Source organism: Scleropages formosus, chromosome 22 (genome assembly GCF_900964775.1).
Source record: "Scleropages formosus chromosome 22, fSclFor1.1, whole genome shotgun sequence".
Classification (NCBI taxonomy): Eukaryota; Metazoa; Chordata; class Actinopteri; order Osteoglossiformes; family Osteoglossidae; genus Scleropages; species Scleropages formosus.
In genome coordinates, this window is record NC_041827.1 from 14905423 (window position 1) to 14924984 (window position 19562).

Sequence of the window (19562 nt, forward strand, 5' to 3'; positions counted from 1 at the left end):
GTAGTAGTCTTAAGCAGTTCCCATTGATGCCACCATCTGCTCTTTGAGAGCTTTTTTTGTATGTACAGGAGGAACCTGTGCAATGTGCTATTCAGAACCCAGAAATCAACAAAGGTATTAACTGAACATTAAATTTAATTCATTAATTCCCCAAGTACACCAACTTTAGGTTTTACACATGTGGGAAAAGCATACCGAGAAGTGCTGTTAAATAAAAATTGAGCTGAATGTTAATCAGGAAGCATAAGTATATAAGTATAGTAACTTGACAGGTAATAATTAACATAATTAACTTTTTTGTGTACTTGGCATGAAGGTATTCATTCAAAATGGCAGGGATTTGAAGCTATGATCATAATTATAGCATCATGTAGGATATACACAAGTAGATCAGATAGCTCCAGTATGAATTATGAAGTATGCTGTGCAAAATAAGTTGATTTAGACAACAAATGCCCAAATTGTAATCTCTGCCGTAATGAAAACCGTTCTCTGCTAGTCATGTGAATATGTGCCCTGATCCTTAACTATCTTCCAGCTTCAAAAAGGATGTGAACCTAGCAGGTGTTGAGCTTACCTCAATGGAAGGTGTGTCTTCCATTTAGCAATTCTCAAAAGTACTATGTAGTCCATTTTTATTGAAATTTCTATATATTTTTTTCTGATGGACTGGCCTCTTGTCCAGGATGTACCCTCATGTGCCTTGCACCCAGTGCTTCCTGGATAGGCTCCAGCTCACCACAACCCTGCTCAGGACAAGTGGTTATTGAAATTGGATGGATGGTATATATATGTGTGTGTGTGTGTATATATATATATATATATATATATATATATATATATATATATATATATATATATTTTTTTTTTTATTGGAGTGCTTTAGACAGCAAATGTTGTAATGTAAACTAGGCATTCATTAATAACGGTTGATATAAAGAAAAAACTAATAGACACTTCATTGTAAGTCAGATGTAATTATGGATATGAGAATGGAAGTCAGGAGTAAGTTCTGAGATCATCAGCGAACCAGGAGACTTACTGAGCAGCAGCAGGTTGAGCTGCATCACCGCATCTAACTTCCATTATCAGCAGCACAGTAAATTTAACAGCTACTGACAGAAAAGTAAGGGGTGATTTTCGATACTGAAAAGGTAAACAGGTGAACTTGACATTTCGGCAAACTGCCGTTGTGTCACGGATGCAACTTTGAAAGTGACATGTGGGTATATGTATTAGCCAGCTCTAGCTCTCACTCCTAACAGAGATTTTCTGCTTTTTTCCAAATGCAAAACAAATTCCAGCTTAGAGCCAGAAGCACCATTTCTGCCATCTCGTGAAAAAAATGTTGCATATTTGACTTACAAAATAACATCTCGAAATCTTTGATGTCCAAAATATTTTGCACTGCTGCCGATAACGCGCAAGGTTTACGATCATGGATACATAACCACGTTCTTCAAAAGAAATTAGTGGAAGTATTTTTTTTTTTTTTTTAAATTAAGCAGTTCTTTCACTTTTCAGGTTTTCAACGTAACTATTTTTTGTGCACCACAAATAAGCGGACAATCGGTAGCATTTGTCAAAGCAATATATGCAGTCTGGTTGAGACTGATAGCCAGCACTGAAACATTAATTGACAGTCCAACAACAGACCCCTAATGGTTCCGCTAATGTTGGAACACCGGTGGTCTTGGATTTACTTAAAAAAGAAAGGGAAACCAAGGGGGTAAAAATGGTGATGGATGATGCCCTCCCTACCCAAAAACCTTGGATGTCAGCTGTGAGAGCTGGAAATACAACTGCAGATAATGAAGCACTTCTTCAGCGCACCGCAGCGAGACGGATAGATGGATGCGGGGGGTGCGAGTGCTTACAAAGCACGCGTGGGCCACGCCGGCTGCCGATTGGAGGCGCGTGGTGACTGCAAGAGCAAATTGGCCTCCGGGGAGCTTTTCTCCTTAAATTGGAATTGACAGCAGGTGACACTTGCAGACTCATTAAAATCCCCCTGACAGAAGCGCCCCCCGTGGAAGCTGGCTCTTTATCAGCAGGGGAGGATAAATTAAACATTTCACGGGCTCCCTCCAGTCGCCATTATTCCTCTTGGGTTTATAGCTGGAGACCTTGGTGAACTGACCAGGCACCGGAAAGCCTAGTGACGCATCGAGCTTGTTGCCGAAATTGGCTCGTTTTTAAACGTTTCGCTGTTTCGGGTTATGTGCTCTGTGTATTTTTGCACGGTGCGGCAGGTCTGCTTACCCCCCCCTTCCTCTTCATTCAGTCGGGCTGGTTGGTTAGTCAGTAAATGAACCGGCCATACAGTTTAGAGCCTTCCAAGTGATGCTGCGGTGTGCCGGTGTGTTCACGTCCTATACACGCTAAAACAGAGGAGCGTATCCATGGAAGAGGCCGTACTTCGGCCGACTTCGCCATTCTCGAGGTATCGCCTGTTGATCGTTCCTGCTTCTGTTTCATCTTCTTTAGCTGTGCTGCACGCATCAGAAGCATGCAGAAAACGGTTACTGAGCGCCTGGCGATCTGGTGCTGGCTTGGCATTCCCTGCAATACCCCCCCCCCCCCCCCCCACCACCACCACCACCACCTCACACCACCCCGTTCTCCTGTGGGGGTCAGATGTTTATGAAGAAAGGGGGTTTTGTAGATGGAGAGCCCTAATGAACAAAGTATCGATTCCCCATGAAAGGGGTTTAATCAAACTCCCCGGACACATCCAGAGGGACAGGGCTCGGTGCAGCACCAAATTACACTTCATACACCATCTACTTCTCAGGAGCCTGGATGAATGAACCTGCCCCGCAGACAGATGAAAGCTTCTGTAGCTCGTTCATCACTGGCAAACAAGCAGAGGAAAGCCACATGATTGAGAAGGCTGGTAATGCCAGCTAATAACCAGTGGCCCAGCTGTGTCAGGGGGCCATTTCCCCCCCCCCACGCACTAATAGTCCAAGGCCTGCTCCTGTTCTCTCATCCTGGCTAATTGATCGCAGTCGCTATATCGAACCAGAGCAATAGTAACATCCATCCTATAGACGCTGCTAGTGGAACTGTAGGAGCAAGGTTTGTATTTGGTAAGAAAAAAATGTAGCTGCATGTGTATACGGTGGTAATTTTGAGCTGTGATTAGCAAACTGATTACTGTGCATTAGAGAGTACATTCGAACAAATGACCTGTGGCAGACAGATTCTTTCTCAAGCAAAGGACTGGAAATCAAAAGCCTATTAAAGCATTAAAAATACTATTTTGACACCTGGGTTGTAGAAACGGCGAATTAGAATTACCGTAAGACCACTGGAGGCTTAGTGTATTGCCGTCGCCCCCTCCCCATGGACTGCGTGATTACGCAAAAGAGTTGAATGTCAAATAACAGTAGTAAGTGTAAGAATACTTCACACGGTTGAGTCTTATGTCATTGTTCATAGAAGAAGAATAGATAGATGAACAGATGGCATAGAAGAATAGATGGCTAATCTCAGTCAGCCACCAGCTGTGTATTTCTCTTGACGCTTTATTTACTGTTTATTCACAAATGCATTAAGCGCCAGTGTCCCAAAGTGGTGCTTATAACAATAACCAACAAGTTCTGCTGTATCTGCACTCTCAGTCATTGCACATACAGTATAACAGTAGCATGTGTACGTGGTATAAGCAAATGCAATATATTTATCTCTTGACAGTGTAAGAGAGCTGAAACTGACTATACTTAGAATTTAGCATAGGGAATTATTCAGATGAAGTATTTCGCAAGATTAAGTATTGCATATTTTGTGAACGTTAAAGATGCCGCCGTGACTGGTGACTCTGTTGTACGTGTGCGGATGAGATCGTAAACAGAATGAAAGAATAAGTGTGACTCAGTAGAGAAAGACTACGAAGGAACAAAAAAATGCCAAAGATACAACAATGACAGTTATGTAAACAATAAGGCTTGGGGCACAAATGTGTTCCACTTAACAAATGAACTTAATAAAATAACTGATCTAATTAGCAATTACTCATTAGGACTATAGTGGGTAATTATCTACTGCATCTCTCTGTGTATATTCTGGGCATCGCTAAGGTACATGACTTGATCATAAAATATTGTTCTCAGGAAGTACTGTACATCTGTTGCAAAACACGTACAGATAATTAGAAAGAGCACGTAAAGGTTTTCCGGTAAGAAGGAGTGTGGAAGGTACAAGAATTTGTGGAAAGGAAGAGATTATAAATATTATGCAAATACATTAAGGATTTAACACTTGAAAGTATAACCAAGAGTACAAGAGTACCACTTAATGTCAAAACTTATCTCCTGTATGTTGGCTCCTGTTGTACACAATAAGTTGAACTGCAATCCTCTATAATACTGAAATATTTAATATTTCAGCATTATAGAGACAATTTAAATAGCTGATATTTAAATATATCAACATGAATGAGTGGAAAATACAGACGATTTTGAAACATCTGGGAGCCAGAGGAGCAGCTGATATAGCAGTGTGGTGGTTAGAGCTGCTGCTTTTGGAACCAAAGGTTGTGGGTTTGACTCTCACCTCCAGCTGCAGTACCCTTGAGCAAGGTAATTACCTTAAATTGCTCCAGTAAAAAAAAAATGACCCAGCTGTAAATAATTGTAGGATGCTCTGAAGAAAAGTTTTTGTTAAATATATAAGCCATTTCTTATGGTTCCCAGCACTTAAAATAAGTGTGAAACATTCGAACTTATGTATTTTATACATATTAAATTTACAGTACTGGGTGTGTATTAGCAATCATTCTATGCTTTGTGGAATTTAGATCATCTTACAGTTTTATTGCCATTCCAGCTTTTAATCGTCACTGTTGGCTTAACACATTTACTTTCATTAACATGCACTGCAAAAGCTGTTTTATTCAGATGTTTCCCAGAAGGTGAAACCTCATAATTTAATTTTATGATGATAAGGAAATAATTATCTGTTTGCTTTAATTCCGGTTCTTCTCACAGCCAACCATCAGCAACGAAATAATAATAGTTTATGAAGTCATGAATTTATAATTAAATTAAATATTAATAACTAAATATTTCTTCAGAAATGAAAGTCAGTACTGTGATATTGAAAAAAAATGCTACACGATCAATAAGTTGTCCTGAGGATAATATTGTAGAAACATATTGTGATCAAAGGGAAATACATCTCACAGTCTTTGAGTAATGATTTTAGAGTGTTCCTTGAAAATAACTACACAAAGGTAGCAGTGTAATTTTTATTGTGAAGAGAAAACACTGACAGGTTGATAGTGTTTCAATGTACCTTGCATGAGAACAAACATGTGTCTTGCCTGCTCGTTATGTTCTCCAGATTCAACCCTCCTGTAGACTTGTGTTGACCAAGCTTCTCTATAGAATAAACCTTCTTGCTTCTTGCTCAGTTTTAGTGCCAATGTGGTAGAATGAACTCCCTCTTTCCCTTAGAACTGCTCAATCCCTTCCTGCAAAAAAGTGTCTCAAAACACATCTCTTTTAAACCCACTTCTTTCATCATCTCATAACAGCTCCAAAAATTTGCATCACACCTTTTGCATTTCCGGTGGTGACTCTCAATTCTTTTTGAGTAATGTGCCTAACCCCAAAATGTTGGTTTCAAACAAACTGTGCTTCGAAAGTCACGTGTCTGTATCTAAAGCTCTTTGTCTGTTGTGAAATGTGCTTTTGCAGACCCAAATTACATGCCGCAATCGAGAAGAGCATGAGCCAAATTAATAAATATAAAGGCAAATTCGCTCCTCTGTAGAATAAACGTTCTTGCAGACACTTGTTGGATGTGATCTTCTTCAAATGAAACATTCCTGCAGACACTTCTTGGCCCTGCTCTTCTCCAGATTAGCCTGGCCATCATGCTGGAAGATCACAACATGAACGTTCGACAAATAGAAATATCAAGAGCCAAAAGCGAATGGGGGCAGGCTGAGAACAGCATCAGTGGAAAATATCATTCCCTGAACTTGAACTGAACTCAGAGGGGTGGGGGGGCTTTTGTTTACCCTCTATTATGGAAGCTAAAGGGACACAACCTAGCCCCTGGGAACACAGAACTACCCAACAGCCCTGGGACTGAAGAGGTGCATGGAAAGTTTAATTACATTGCTACAATGCATATAATAAGAGGTTATCAGTTACATTGAGGGAACTATTTAAAATAAATTTTTTTTTTTTTTTTTTTTTTTTTTTTTTTTAAATCAACTGGCTAAAACTGATGGTCAAGAGTCTAACGTTTGTATCTTGTCTTACTTCCTTGCATATGAAATTTAGAAGTTTACAACCAGCCAGAATTTGTCACATCATATGCATCTACCGCTAAAGTGTTTTCGGTGTTGTATGGCAAAAGCAGCCTTTTCATCCTTAAGATGATTTGTCTGTCTTGTTATGTGCTGGAGTCCAATGGAACATAATAGTGTGTGAAGTGGTGCACTTTAGCAAGCGTGGCTTCTGGACTCCTTGTCACTCTCCGGGTCAGCACTTCTTATCGCTGGCAGCGAGAGAGGCGAGGAAGCGACCCGGTGACTTCTGGCACCAAACAATTTGTGGAGCCATGATTCCACTTAGAGTGTACAGGATGATCTCCATCCAGGTGTTGAGGGAGTCTGTGATGGAGCCTGACCTTCACAGCACCCCCACCTTTGTCAGGTCCTGCTAATGATTGAGCAAATAACTCCGCAGAGAAGAGTAATAAGCAAGACATTCACATTTGACAAGTCATTAAGGTGTGTAGCCATTTTCTTCCCACCTCCCCTTGCGCATGATGAATAAAAATGACTTCATTATTACATGCTCATTTAGCATACACTTTTATCTCAGGAGCCACATGAACACTGCGGTATGATTTTCATTGCTTGTTTTGTGCAGGTAAAATAAATTGAAGCACTGTACATAACTAACACAAGGCTACAGACTTGCATCATCAGTCAGCCGCGGAGTTCCGTAAACGTGAGCAATTACCGGGTGTCCGGTACACTTCTTCAGCGGGTAGTTGGCCTCACCTCTATTTGCTTATTTTTTACTTTATTCGCCTTTGCTGAAACTTTTCTCCAAAGCAAAATTACAATGTTAGGTCTGTACACCAGACTACTACAGTTTACCAAAGGGGAGGACAAATGTACAGAAACACATAACAATATATTAATAAGGAGCTAATAAGGAGCAGGGACACCCGTTGCCTTCAGAACAGTTTCAGTGCTTCTTGCAATGCGGTCAGTAAAGTCCTGAACTGTGTGTAGTGCGATATTTCACCTTCATCGAGAGGAAAAGCTTTCACTTCTTTTGGGGGTAAAGGAGATGGAAATCCACTTTGCACTCTGCACTCCAGAACTTCCCATAAATGTTCAGTGATGTTTAGATCACGTTCATATTCCTTGGCCACGACCATGCAGAACAATCATTCTTGATCGTTGAGATGGCTGCCCATACCGTTACAGATCCCCATCATGTTTATCAATTGGCAACAGGCATTGTGGGTTGAAGTCATATTTTGGATTTCTCTAAATGTAAACCTGTCCAGATGTAGAAAACTGGATAAAAAAGACTCATCAGACATCATAACTTTTTCTTGTGCTCAGGGCTCCGGGTTTTGTGCTCCTTATACCAGGTGTGCACTGGTCTTGGATAAAAGCGGTTTCCAAATGACAGCCCTGTCATGAATTCCAGCTTTTTGAAACTCGCGAAGTACAGTTTTTGTTGAGGCTGGGTCACAGAGGTGCTGGTTCAATTCTCTGGTAATTTCTGAGGCTGCACTTTTGTAGCGTTCGGCAGCTATCCGGCGAAGTGTCCGTCTATCCCTTGCGACTGTGATTTCATTACTTCGAAGCTAGAATCCTTTTTCATTTCGTGTTTCTATTATTTTGTCCACCCCTTGCATTTGCACATTTTCGTAGGTCTTATTCCGTGTTTGTATTATGCTCAACGGTGCCGTGTGCGCTCTCCTCAGCATTGAACACTGATGCTCATGCACCACCCTTGGCTCCGTTCCCGTACCCCAGCCCCTCGCTCCTCGTAGCCACGGGTCGCTCAGGGGACGGGGCCTGGTGTAGTTAGTCTGCAGAAGACTATTATGAGATCAGAACACAATCCAGACGCAAAGGACCGGATTACACTAATCGTCCCGTGGAAACAAATGTCAATTAAGTACATTTCAATTAAGGCGGCCCACTTCATTGACACTTTTAATTTCCTCCGCAGTTTGTGTTTTTGCTTTTTAAATAGTCGAAATAACAGCAACAGCGAGACATGCTAAATGTGTTTTATAGTACTTATAAATTAATTGTATATACACTGCTTTAATTCATAATGTAAGACATCTGTGTAGTAGCTGACAGCTGTGGTTTAACTATTAAAGCAGACGGAGAGAACTGGAGAGAGAAAGACAGAAGATGTGGTGTGCGGAGAGAGCGGGGTGGAGGAGAGGAGAGGAGAGGAGAGGATTCTCTTCATCCAGTCGGGTGCTGCGCCGAAGGCATCTTTGAGGGGGCAGGGATCAGTCACGTTCTTGATGTTTTCCAAAGCTCGGGAGCATTGCGGTGCTCTTCAGAAGGAGAGGGGCTCATCCCTGTCTGCCCACTCCTGATTTCCTCCATTCGAAATTCAGTTTGATCCCTTCTCTTCTAATGACTCGTCTTTCTGTGCCGGAGAGTCCCCGGTCGGATTCGGGATCGTCAGGGTATCGGACGTGCGGTGGTACCGGGTGCCTCTGGCCGTCAGCCCAAGGACAGACTGGGATCAGTCGGGGCGCTGGGGAGCGTGCGACAAGATGCGGCGAAAATGACCATGCGGAGGCCAGCACGTGTTTGACAACGCAGTGGAAAAAGTGTGAATTATGAATCGCGGTCAAAATTCCAATTAAATACCTTCACATTTAAAATGCGAACTCGAGGTAATTAATTTAGTAGGTTTAAATAATTTAATCATGTGTTTCGGACTAATAGTTCCGCTTGAGGTTTATGGTTATCTGTTGCCGTGCGATTAAAATAAATGAGACGTATGTTGTCCTTCTTAAATAGGCACAATTTGGCGTATTATCTGCAGAAATAAGGCGTCCTTAGCCCGCCACGTGGTTTTTGTTTCCATGGATGATGAAAGCCCCGAGTCTCAGGGATAACAGCTTTCATTGTGCGTCCAGCTGTCTCTGGAATAGCTGTCATCATTCACGCTCGAATTGCTGAGACGTAAGTGCTTCGCCGCTTTCCTCCGTGGCGGTCGGACAGGAGGGCGGCGGCGGCGGGGGGCGTCTTTGTTTAATTTCCGAAGTCCACGTCTCAAACGGTCCTTCGGACTCACGTGTTCCTCGTTAGCACGTAGGCCATTTGTAAGTCAAGAGGGTGGCGCAAAACACCCCAAAATACACAAACGCATCCGCTGCCTTGAGCCGTGACCTGCAAACGCGAACGATTAACCCCGGCCGCCCTTGAGTTAAGCACAGAGTAGGAGTTGACTGAGTGCGATCCCTGCCTCATAAGCCCACGACTGTCAGTTTCTGAGAGGTGCAGAACGCAGTGTGTAATTCCTGCAGGGCACCGTGGCAGATCTGTCTTTTCACACAGTACAATGGTGGCTTGATTCGAGAGCCATTGTGTGGAATTGCAGGAGTCGAATCAATGCCCTCGCTCTGTGTGCTGCAGATTCGGTCGAAGGCATAAGTGAGTGTAATTTCAGATTCCAGCATGCTGTTTGGCTTTGCTGAGGTTTCCGGCAGGCACCGAATACAAGCCTCGCCCCCGAGCCCCGCCGTAGTCGGAGAGTGCCGCCAAGCGATCCGCGCAGAGCAGGGGGGCGTCAATGGATGTCATGCCGCTTGGAAATGCACCAGTGGCAGGGAGGCGCTGACACAATGGCCGCAGCTGCACGGCGCAAAGATTCCCCCGCTTCCGCGGAGCCGTTGTCGGCTCGTTTCGTCCGCCTGACGGCCGCGTGTGGCGCGGCGGTGGACTTGGAGAGAAACGTTTCGCTTGGCCCGGATCCGCCGCTTCCCGATTGTTTCCAGAACGTACGCCAAGCCCTGCGCTGTAACTCACAGCACCGCTGGCTTTCCGCTTAAGCGCTGGCCTTAACCACCTATCCACGGCCTTGGAGCGAACGCTAAATTTCGTACTACTTACTGCAATCTGCTACAACTCGGCCGTAGATTTGCCCGTAGTGGCGCGGTGCTCCTTGTGAGCGCCCTGTTGTGAAAAATGTGTCCTCCTCGTTTCTCCGCAGATTTTTTTTTAAAAACACGTCGAAAAGATGTCCCTGAAAGTTCAGACCAGCAACATTACCAACAAGAATGACCCCAAGTCCATCAACTCGCGCGTCTTCATCGGGAACCTCAACACGGCGGTGGTGAAGAAGTCTGACGTGGAGTCCATCTTCTCCAAGTACGGTCGGGTGCTGGGCTGCTCCGTTCACAAGGGCTACGCCTTTGTCCAGTACGCCAGCGAGAGACACGCCAGGGGCGCCGTCATCGGAGAGAACGGCCGCGTCCTCGCTGGCCAGACGTTAGGTACGACCGCGTCCCCTTTCACTTTTTCACGCTGTTTCAATTATCTCCACGATTTTGTTCGTTTCTGTTTTACAGCTTCAAGTTTACGCCAGTGGTTTTTATGGTGAACTCATGATTTAAGTTTTAATCTGTGTCATCCAGGACATAAATACGCATCTTACCCTTGGCTGTTTATAAATCTGATGTTGACAGAAGATTGTGTCTTCTTTAGGGCTCTCAAAGCAGTTTCTGCTGCTTTCAGACCTGCCACTCTCTAGTGGGAACTGTAGTTCATTAAAGATTTCATTCTGATTTCTTCATAAGCAATTGTACTAAAACATTTCCAGAGATGTACAATCCAATTTTTCTATGGAAATGTGCACGGAAAGAGAAAATAAGGGGGGGAAGAAAGGTGCGGCGATCTCGTTCTGGAGTCTCGGCAACAGGCCAAATCAGCGTCCAGGTTCGTCTCCAGCGTTCCTGCGTAGGACATGGAAACCGGACCGTGTGTGTGACCTGCGGGTTACCGTGGCTCACGGAGAGGGTCGCGATGCGTCATCACCGATTCTTCCATTCCCAACACCCGATCATCCGCCCACCCCTCCCGGACACGTCTCTTTCACGGCCCAGTAGAGAGACCCTCGCCCTATAGCGAGACATTTGCACGCGCACGACAGCTTAATCCCTCCGGTTCCTGCGCCGAGAGAACTGGATCATAAGATCTGACAGAACTTTGAACCCAAAGCTCTTCCAACCGTGACTGTTAATAGCAAGGAGACGGACAGGGCCGCTGCCGCTTTTGACAAACGTTTTCAAAGTGTCAAGCGTGAGAGAGCTTCTATAGCAACAGACCTCTCTCTGCTGGAGATAAACAGTAATGCACACATCGCCGTTCCAAAGACGCGTCACATGTCTGCTGTACTCGGTCTGAATATTATTCGTACCACTGAATTGCTGTGATTTTTCGGCAGCGGCGATGAAAATCTGTATTTGTTCCGATATAAAGCATTACATCGTTGAGGCTCTAAACATACGACACCTTGGGCGCACCAGAACAATTTCCTTATCGTGCCTAACATTAATTTAATTCTGTTTCAATACTTTGATGCCATATGCTGAAATCTTACTTCTTTACCTAAAGGCCAGCTTGTTAATGACCCACACACACACACACACACACACCGATGCCTTGTTAGACACACTGCCCTCCTGCATTATCCTCCGGCCGAGCAGGATGAAGGAGAGAGGGTTTGACAGGAGTGAACCTCCCCAGACTCTGACAGGATCCTCAGCCGCTGACCAGCTAACGATGTGACAGCTTTATGAAAAAGGCCTGACGCTGCTGTCACTGTCTGCTGCATTTACGTTGTGGCCATTAGACTGCACACACCTCAGCAAGTCACTATTTTTCATCAGCACGTTCATTAAAACACATAGTCGCGAGTGTAATATTGCAGCTTATATGTGGTGTGGTGAAAATATGTGTGCTCCTCCTTATACACACACACACACACACACACACACACACACACACATTGTCTGAACTGCTTGTCCCACACGGGGTCTCGGGGAGCCGGAGCCTAACCCGGCAACGCAGGGCGAAGGGACACACCCAGGACGGGACGCCAGTCCGTCGCAGGGCACCCCAAGCGGGACTCGAACCCCAGACCGACCCGCTCCTCCTTATACTTAAACCTTATTTGAGGCATTCGTACCGAGTCGGTCATGCCTAGTGTTTCACTGTCCCGTGGGTTCAGGAATATACATGCGGACTCTTTAATTTGAGTTAAAATTTCCCGCACAGAAGTCGAAACGCTCTGTCCGTCCATCTCTCCACAGATATCAACATGGCAGGGGAGCCCAAGCCTAACAGGCCCAAAGGCCTGAAGAGGTCGGCCGCAGCTCTCTACAGGTGCTTCATATCGCCGCTCCAGCCGCCCAAGGCCTCTCCGCTCCAGCTATTCATCCGCTCCCTTTTCCACCTCTAATGGCCTCCCTCGCTTATGGAACTGCCAACTGGAGGAATGTTCCAGTACCATTTTAATTATTTTCAAGGTCTTATGACTTGTACGTCCCGCTGCACTTACTGATGTGTGTTGTGTGTGTGTTTTTTTTTTTTTTTTTTTTCTTTCCCCACCCCTTCATTTCAGCGGCTACGAGTTTGATTACGACTACTACAGAGACGATTTTTATGACAGGTGTGTGGAACGTCTCCGCGACGCTTTTGAAAAAATTGTCATAATTGTTTGTGCCTAAAAGCTCGCTGCTTTGGAATTACTTCTTGTATTAAAAATGATAACGACAACGTTCATAAAGCTCACGCCGGTTCTTCCCCACCAAGCAGCGTGGCCTGCCTTCTTTGCACTTCTTCCAGAGGACTAATAGGTGGTGACAAATATCTGTTTGCGCCGGAGAAATGCCCACCGCCGCCCAGAGGCGGTTTGCTCTCGAAGGCCCTTGTTTGCATGGTTCGGAATAGGCCTTTCTGGCAAGTTCTGTCAACTGCTGGCTGGGCAGCGCAGCGGTGGCTACGAGAGGCCCGCTGTCTCGCCCTGCTGGATCCCTGTGTTCGCAGATGTTTCGACATAATATCCATATGACTAACACATGTAAAGCATTTGAAGACGTTTATTTATAATCTCCCTGTGATGTCTGTGCCCTGACTGACTGCCGTCCAAAGGCGCATTTGACACGTATCAATATATTACTTAGACGATGCTCAATAATTTAAGCCTCTTTTTGCTTTCAAGTGATCTCAAAGGCTTTCTGACAAAGGGGCCTCTTGCCTCCTCCGCTTTGGGCTGCAGATAGCGCCGGATAGCGGGCCGATAAGGCGCTGGGCCGCAGGCGATCGCGTCGGCTCCGTCAGCACGGCCCTCCTCTCGCTCGGCGCACGGCGGCGTTTATGGAGAGTCGAGGGCAAAGTAGTATAACCTGATACGCTGACAGACATGGGTGTGCATTTCCTGCACGCGCTCCTTTTCAGCTTCCAGTGAGCTCTGTGGCGTCTTCGCGAGAAAACTTTGGCCCTCTTGTGCGATTTATGGCTGCTGATTTAAGGATTTTGCATCACGTTTTCGGGGGAAAAAGTTATCTCTTACTTTGGCTTTTGCATACATCGCCTTCCCCATGTTCCCTGGGACTTAATACAATATGTTTATGCTACTTCTGTAGGTTTTTACAATGCACTAACAAGACATGTCTAGTAAATGCGTGACATCTAATCGGCAGCAATGGTTAGTGATGCATATGGATATAATTAAAAATGAAGGCTGGCTCTGTGGTGCTTGTAGGCGAAGTCGTCTTGTGTGCAGCACTCTGGCACTAATCCACGAATTCACGTTTCCCCACGGACCCTCGCAGGATTTTCGAGTACCGAGGACGAGTGTCACCGGTCCCGCGCGTCGTGCCTGTGAAGCGTCCCCGCCTGGCCGTGCCCCTGGTGCGCAGGGTGAAGTCGCTGCCGGTGAAGCTGCTCGCACGCTCCTCGGTCCTCCCCAGCAGCTCCACCAGGCACAAGTGTGAGCGGCCCGCTGTTACTCACTTAACCAAAAGTGCGCGAGAGTCGGAGATAGAACGTGCTTATACAGTATCTCACCCTGTTTTTATCATGCGATCTGTACACTTTCGCTCTAAATGGTGTCCACTGATCAGTCTCCTTAGACACATTAAATTTATAAGCCACAATTTTTTTCTGTAGCAGTATCCGGTACAGCTTTAAATAAATCTCAGTTCTGATGTTCAAAATAAACAATGATTCCCAAGATGAGCGGTACCATAAACTCAAATTATATCCGGGTTCTTTCGTAATAATTTTACTTTGACACCTGATGGTAGTTTAATGTTAAATTTTGTCTGTGAGGTCCTGTGCAGTCTTCTGATTAACGTTTTATTGTCACTGTCTTTCTTTGGGCTGCTGATGTCTAATGTGCCGGAATTTAGCGATGAAATCCAGTGAGCTTCAGGCCATCAAACTGGAGCTCACACAAATAAAGTCTAACATTGACGCGCTCCTGGGCCGCCTGGAGGAGATCACAGAGGAGAAGCAGGCAGCCACAGGTGAGCATCATCTCACTCCAAACATCATCCACAGTCTCACTCTGGAGTGATGCTTTTCATATATTTTCATATCTTTCTCTTAATGTAGAAAAAAATTAAACCAAAACTTTGCCTTCAGTGTTTTTTGAGAGTGGAGATGATTATTCACAGCCTAATTTAGCTTCACAGCCCTAAGGGTGTGTCTCATCATGTAGCCAGCAGAGGGCAGGATCACATAGGCAGACAGAGGCATCCGGACAGGGCAGTTCAGTTCATTATCTGGTCCCGGTAGACCCTGCATGACCAGAACCCTCTGGATGCTTTTCCAATTATTGTTCTGTAATGTAATATGGATCTGAACTGTTTATTGGGCTACATGAATTCCAGAGGTTTGTATGCGTATGCAACGTACTGAATATTAATTGCAACCAAAACAGGGGGGGACTTGTTCTCGGTCATGTGAGTTGTTCTCATACCAGCGTGTTTATTGCTCAATAGCAGACCCACAGCACTATTTTCAACAGAAACCTGATCCTAAAGCAAACATTTAGAAGGTTTTTTTTCTTCCACTGGCTCATTCTCAATATATTCAGTGTTTTGAAGTGAACCTTGGGGCAGACCTTGGGTACTGCAAGTGTCCATCTCACGTACCGAACTTCACTCGTGTAATTGCATAACAACAATAATAAAGGATATGAACAATTGATTCATAGCGCAGCGCACTGGACATATTGCATATGAGAGCGTGCGAGACTGTGCCACTTTACCGGTTCTGGACGAGAACTGGGTCTGCAGCTCAGCTCTCCGCCTCCGCCACGATGACTCACTCTGTAGAGCTCCAGAGGGCAGAGGAGAGCAAGAGCGAGATCTCCCAGGACGACTCGGTCTCGGACTCGGAGGAGCTGGCCGAGGAGCCCCACAACAGCGAGGCGGAGGACGGCGAGGACGGCACGCAGGACGAGGGCGATGATGACATGGTGAGAGGGAGGGGGACTGAGAACTAATGTGGCTTGGCACTGGCCACACAAACACACCATCTGCTCAGCTGAATGCTTTCTTTTAAGGTCATGATGCCTACCATGCCTTGTTTTTTTTTTTTTTTTTTTTCAGGAAAACGGTCACCTCTCAGAAATGGAGCCTATCCTGCAATAAAAGGCAAGTCTGAAATTAAGCACTGCTTACAACCATGTCAGACAAACTCACACACAGACATTCTTTCCCAGTCAGCCAGCACCAAAATTAAAAATGAAACCCTGGAGTGGTAAATAGTAAGTTTTTGTGAATCGTATTGTAAACCACTCTAATTTTTTTCACCCATACTACATAATGATATTTTTGCTGGAGCAACTCATGGTAAGTACCTTGAGCAAGGGTACCACAAACAGGAGCAGGGATTTGAACCCACAGTGTTACAAGGCAACAGTGCCACACACACACACACTTTCAGAACCACTTGTCCCATACAGGGTCACAGAGCCAACCCGGTAACACAGGGCGTAAGGCCAGAGAGGGAGGGGACACACCCAGGACGGGACGCCAGTCCATCGCAAGGTACCCCAAGCGGGACTTGAACCCCAGACCCACCGGAGAGCAGGACTGCAGTCCAACCCACTGCGCCACCACACCCCCACACAGTGCTACCCGTTGCATCCATATATGCATGTGTTTCGGAGCATAAACAATCTTTCATTTCATTAACCCCTGCACTTCTATGTGGGCCCAGCCAATAAATGTATCGACCGGTGTGCAAGTTTTTATTTTTACGTCACCATTTTGCTTTTTCTTGCAAATATGTAAGTATTACTTTCATGTGGTGGGTAGCGGATAGCTCTGTGGTCTTGTGTCTTCATCTGCTTTGGGCTTCACACGCTCTCCGTGTGTCCACACGGGCTTTCTCTGCAGTTTCAGATCTCCTCACACGGTTCAAAGGCATTGTGGACTGGCATCTGTAAATTGGCCCTCAGCGGGTGTGTGCTGTGGCTGTGGGTGTGTGTCCTGCAATGGACTGGCAATCCAGCTGGACATTTTTTTGAGGACAGAGTAGTGTGAAAGTGAGGGAGTGACAGCAAATTGCGGTAGTACTTATTCGAGGGCGTTCTCACACTGACGGGATCTTAATGCTCTGCTTTGTGCTCTGTGCATTGTTTAGAGAAAGTATACACATGCGACTGGAAAAAAAATCTGCTAAATAATAACACAAGTCATTTGAAGTTCTTTGGACAAGGGTGTTTGTTCCACTCAGTCTAAGATCAGAAACACAAAACAGGTATTAATCTCAGCAGGACTGCTCGTGCATGTATGAGGAATGGTTAAAAAAGTCATATAATGTGACTAATAGTTTCACTTCTATGCACCTGTGTCACAAATCAAGAGCGGATAGTTTTAAACACTCTGATTTTAGACGCTCATGTAGAGTTCACTTAGTACTTCTGTTCATCCAAAAATGCAGACAGCAAATTTGATTTATCATAGCATATATTTATAAGCAGGTTGTCTAAGAATGCATTACAATAAATTATCCAAAAATATCTTATGCCTGCAACAAAGTGACGTACGAAAGCACTGAGGAAAGGTGGGTTTGTCTAGATTTAGAGTTAAAAGTCATAAACGAAAAGCCAGATGGCAGCAATGAAGGGATAATTTAGAATACGATTTGCAGACCTGTGAGTTTATGAAAGAGATAAGAAGCAATGGATGGAAAACGCGAAAAAGATTTATCGCTGAAGTTGTTCGTAGTTAAAATTACAAGGAGTTAAGCCGTAGTGCCATTAATGCAACATAATTCATTTAGGTGACTTTCTGGAAATTAGAAAAAAGAAAGAACAAGCAATAATAAAAATACACAGCGTGGACATAATACTTTAGGCCTTGTGTAGCATTTAAACCATCGTACTTGATATGCTGGAGCCGTAATTTGCTCAGTGTTGAACATAAGCCACGTTGAGTCATTCGTGACGCTTTGCTTGAGAAAGAATCCTTTCTGCTGCATCCTGTTCAGAATGGGAAATGACCGGCATGAAGACTGGCCCACATGGAAGGAGTTATAGATTATTGTGTTTTTCTAATCTTATTTCAAGGTGAAAAGGCTTGACATGTCATACATTAATAGCGCCTCAGCTCCGAAAATATTGCAGGGATTTCAGGAGACAAGTCTGCCCGAACGCCGACACCCCAAGGGAGATTCCTCCCTTATCCGTGTTGTGAAGTCACGTTTGACTTGTGTGGCTCCGCTCGCTTGCATCACAGGTTATGTTTACGCAGCTCTTTTTCCCCTCTCTGCTCACACACACTGCAGCCCAGAGACAAAAGTCATGGGAATACAGCACTAGGCTCCAGTTGATGTGGTTTGTCATCCAGCCGCCCACCTCAGATTAGCCTTTATGTGTTTATCCTGAAGTTCATGCTCCGCATGTCTGTTTTTACTGGATGGGCTTTATCAAAACTAGAATTATATCAGTCCGATTAAATGAGGAGAATATCTGAAAAGCAGAGGCAACGGCTGTCTATCTTCTTTAGGATCCTGAGGGTTACAAAAAAAATTCTACATTTGGAGCTTATTTGTGGAGTTAATTGTTCATAGTAGAGTGCAGGCAAAATCATTCCCACCTCCTGAAAGCAATTGTCTGTCTTTGGTATTGAGGCCAGCGAACTAATGTTATTTCCTTACCGTTCAGCCGCAAATAAACCTGATTTTGCTTGATAGCTGCCTTTTCTTAAGGTTTGTCAATAGTGATGAAGTTGACGGTGTTGCGCTAAAAGTGCTACAGCTGATTTCCCCCTAGCTGTTCTCGAAGCTCTCGATTTTTTAATTTGGCAGTGGACCTGAGCTTCATTAAAGCCGTCTTATTATTTTGCAATGATGTGCTTGAATTATGCAAAGTCTTCATGTGGAAAAAAATGCCCCAAAGAGAATCTTCCACATTCCTGCGCCATACCTAAGCAATTATCCGCAATACAGTGCAATGAGCAGGACCTTTGTTTTTGACTTAACAAAATAAAGTTAATTCAACAATTATGTTCAATAATTGATTCAGCATGACTGAAAGACATTGGACAAACCATTTGTTTTTTTTAGTTGCTAGTAAAGATTAGTCTTTCATACATACCTGAGTTAATAAATTCTCTAAATTTCAAATTATTTACGATAGTAGTTTTGTATATGAAATATATTTTGATTTGCATTTGGCCTTAGTTGGACTTGTTCTCCTTTGTTGTCTTAGAAGTGAAGGGAAAAATATTTCATGATAGCTGTTGAGCTTTAAAAGCAATTGCGGAAAATAAAACCACATGTTAAGATTGACAGGAATCCAGGCTGCTCTTTTTTTCAGCATTTTGCTCTTGTTCTTTCCCCCCACACTGTTAGCAGACACATCTTAATGCTGCTGCTCTCCCTCTTCTTGTACAGTCAGTGGGGAGCTGGAAGACGCCGTCGACTGGAAACTGTTTTAGTACCACAGTTGCGATAAGAAGACGCCGCAGCCGAGGGTGCCGTCTACCTTCAGCGTCGGCCTTCGGCGAGACGGACAGCCGAACTGTTGGGGTGGGAGGGTGTTGGGGTGGGCGAGGGGACCGGCTCTGGGAACAGGACGACGCGTTAGAAATGTTACTGCTCCCTGCTCCACTGTGCCACTGACCGACTGCAGAACCGATAAATAATCACGCCCTCCTCAGAATACAGGATCTCCATAGTAGTCCCAAAAAGTCTCGGTCACGTCCGGCATCCAAACCACACTTGAGAGGAACACTTAAAACTTTGCAAAATGTAAATTAAAAAAAGAAAAAGGACAGATGTTTTATATGATATTTAAATCTCCGAGAGAGTCCCGCACCTTTGTTCAGCCTCTTCACTCTTATGTTGTGTTTTCCAACGTGTTTATGTTGGCTTGGTTATTTATACATGCTGATCTTAAATAGATACAGACATTATTTTTAATTACCGTGCGTATTCCTCGGATTGCACATTTTAGACTGCAAGAGATCTTAACAGATGTAAATAAAAGGAGTGAACTTGTGGCCTGAGTATGTGTAAG

The 19562-nt window shown here is 44.5% G+C and overlaps 1 protein-coding gene across 2 annotated transcripts in view; it reads left to right on the forward strand.

Moving 5' to 3' along the window:
• raly (RALY heterogeneous nuclear ribonucleoprotein) overlaps window positions 1-19562 on the forward strand; it is a 54860-nt gene extending 35298 nt beyond the window's left edge. Inside the window, exons 3-10 of one of the 2 annotated variants that reach the window (XM_018742213.2) lie at window positions 10233-10515; window positions 12334-12406; window positions 12645-12692; window positions 13858-14015; window positions 14437-14553; window positions 15367-15509; window positions 15643-15687; window positions 18938-19562. In XM_018742213.2, coding sequence (XP_018597729.2) covers window positions 10260-10515; window positions 12334-12406; window positions 12645-12692; window positions 13858-14015; window positions 14437-14553; window positions 15367-15509; window positions 15643-15684 — 837 coding nt within the window. In that variant the 5' untranslated portion in view covers window positions 10233-10259 and the 3' untranslated portion in view covers window positions 15685-15687; window positions 18938-19562. The remainder of the gene's footprint in view (window positions 1-10232; window positions 10516-12333; window positions 12407-12644; window positions 12693-13857; window positions 14016-14436; window positions 14554-15366; window positions 15510-15642; window positions 15688-18937) is intronic. The other variant, XM_018742215.2, reaches the window with a different exon arrangement.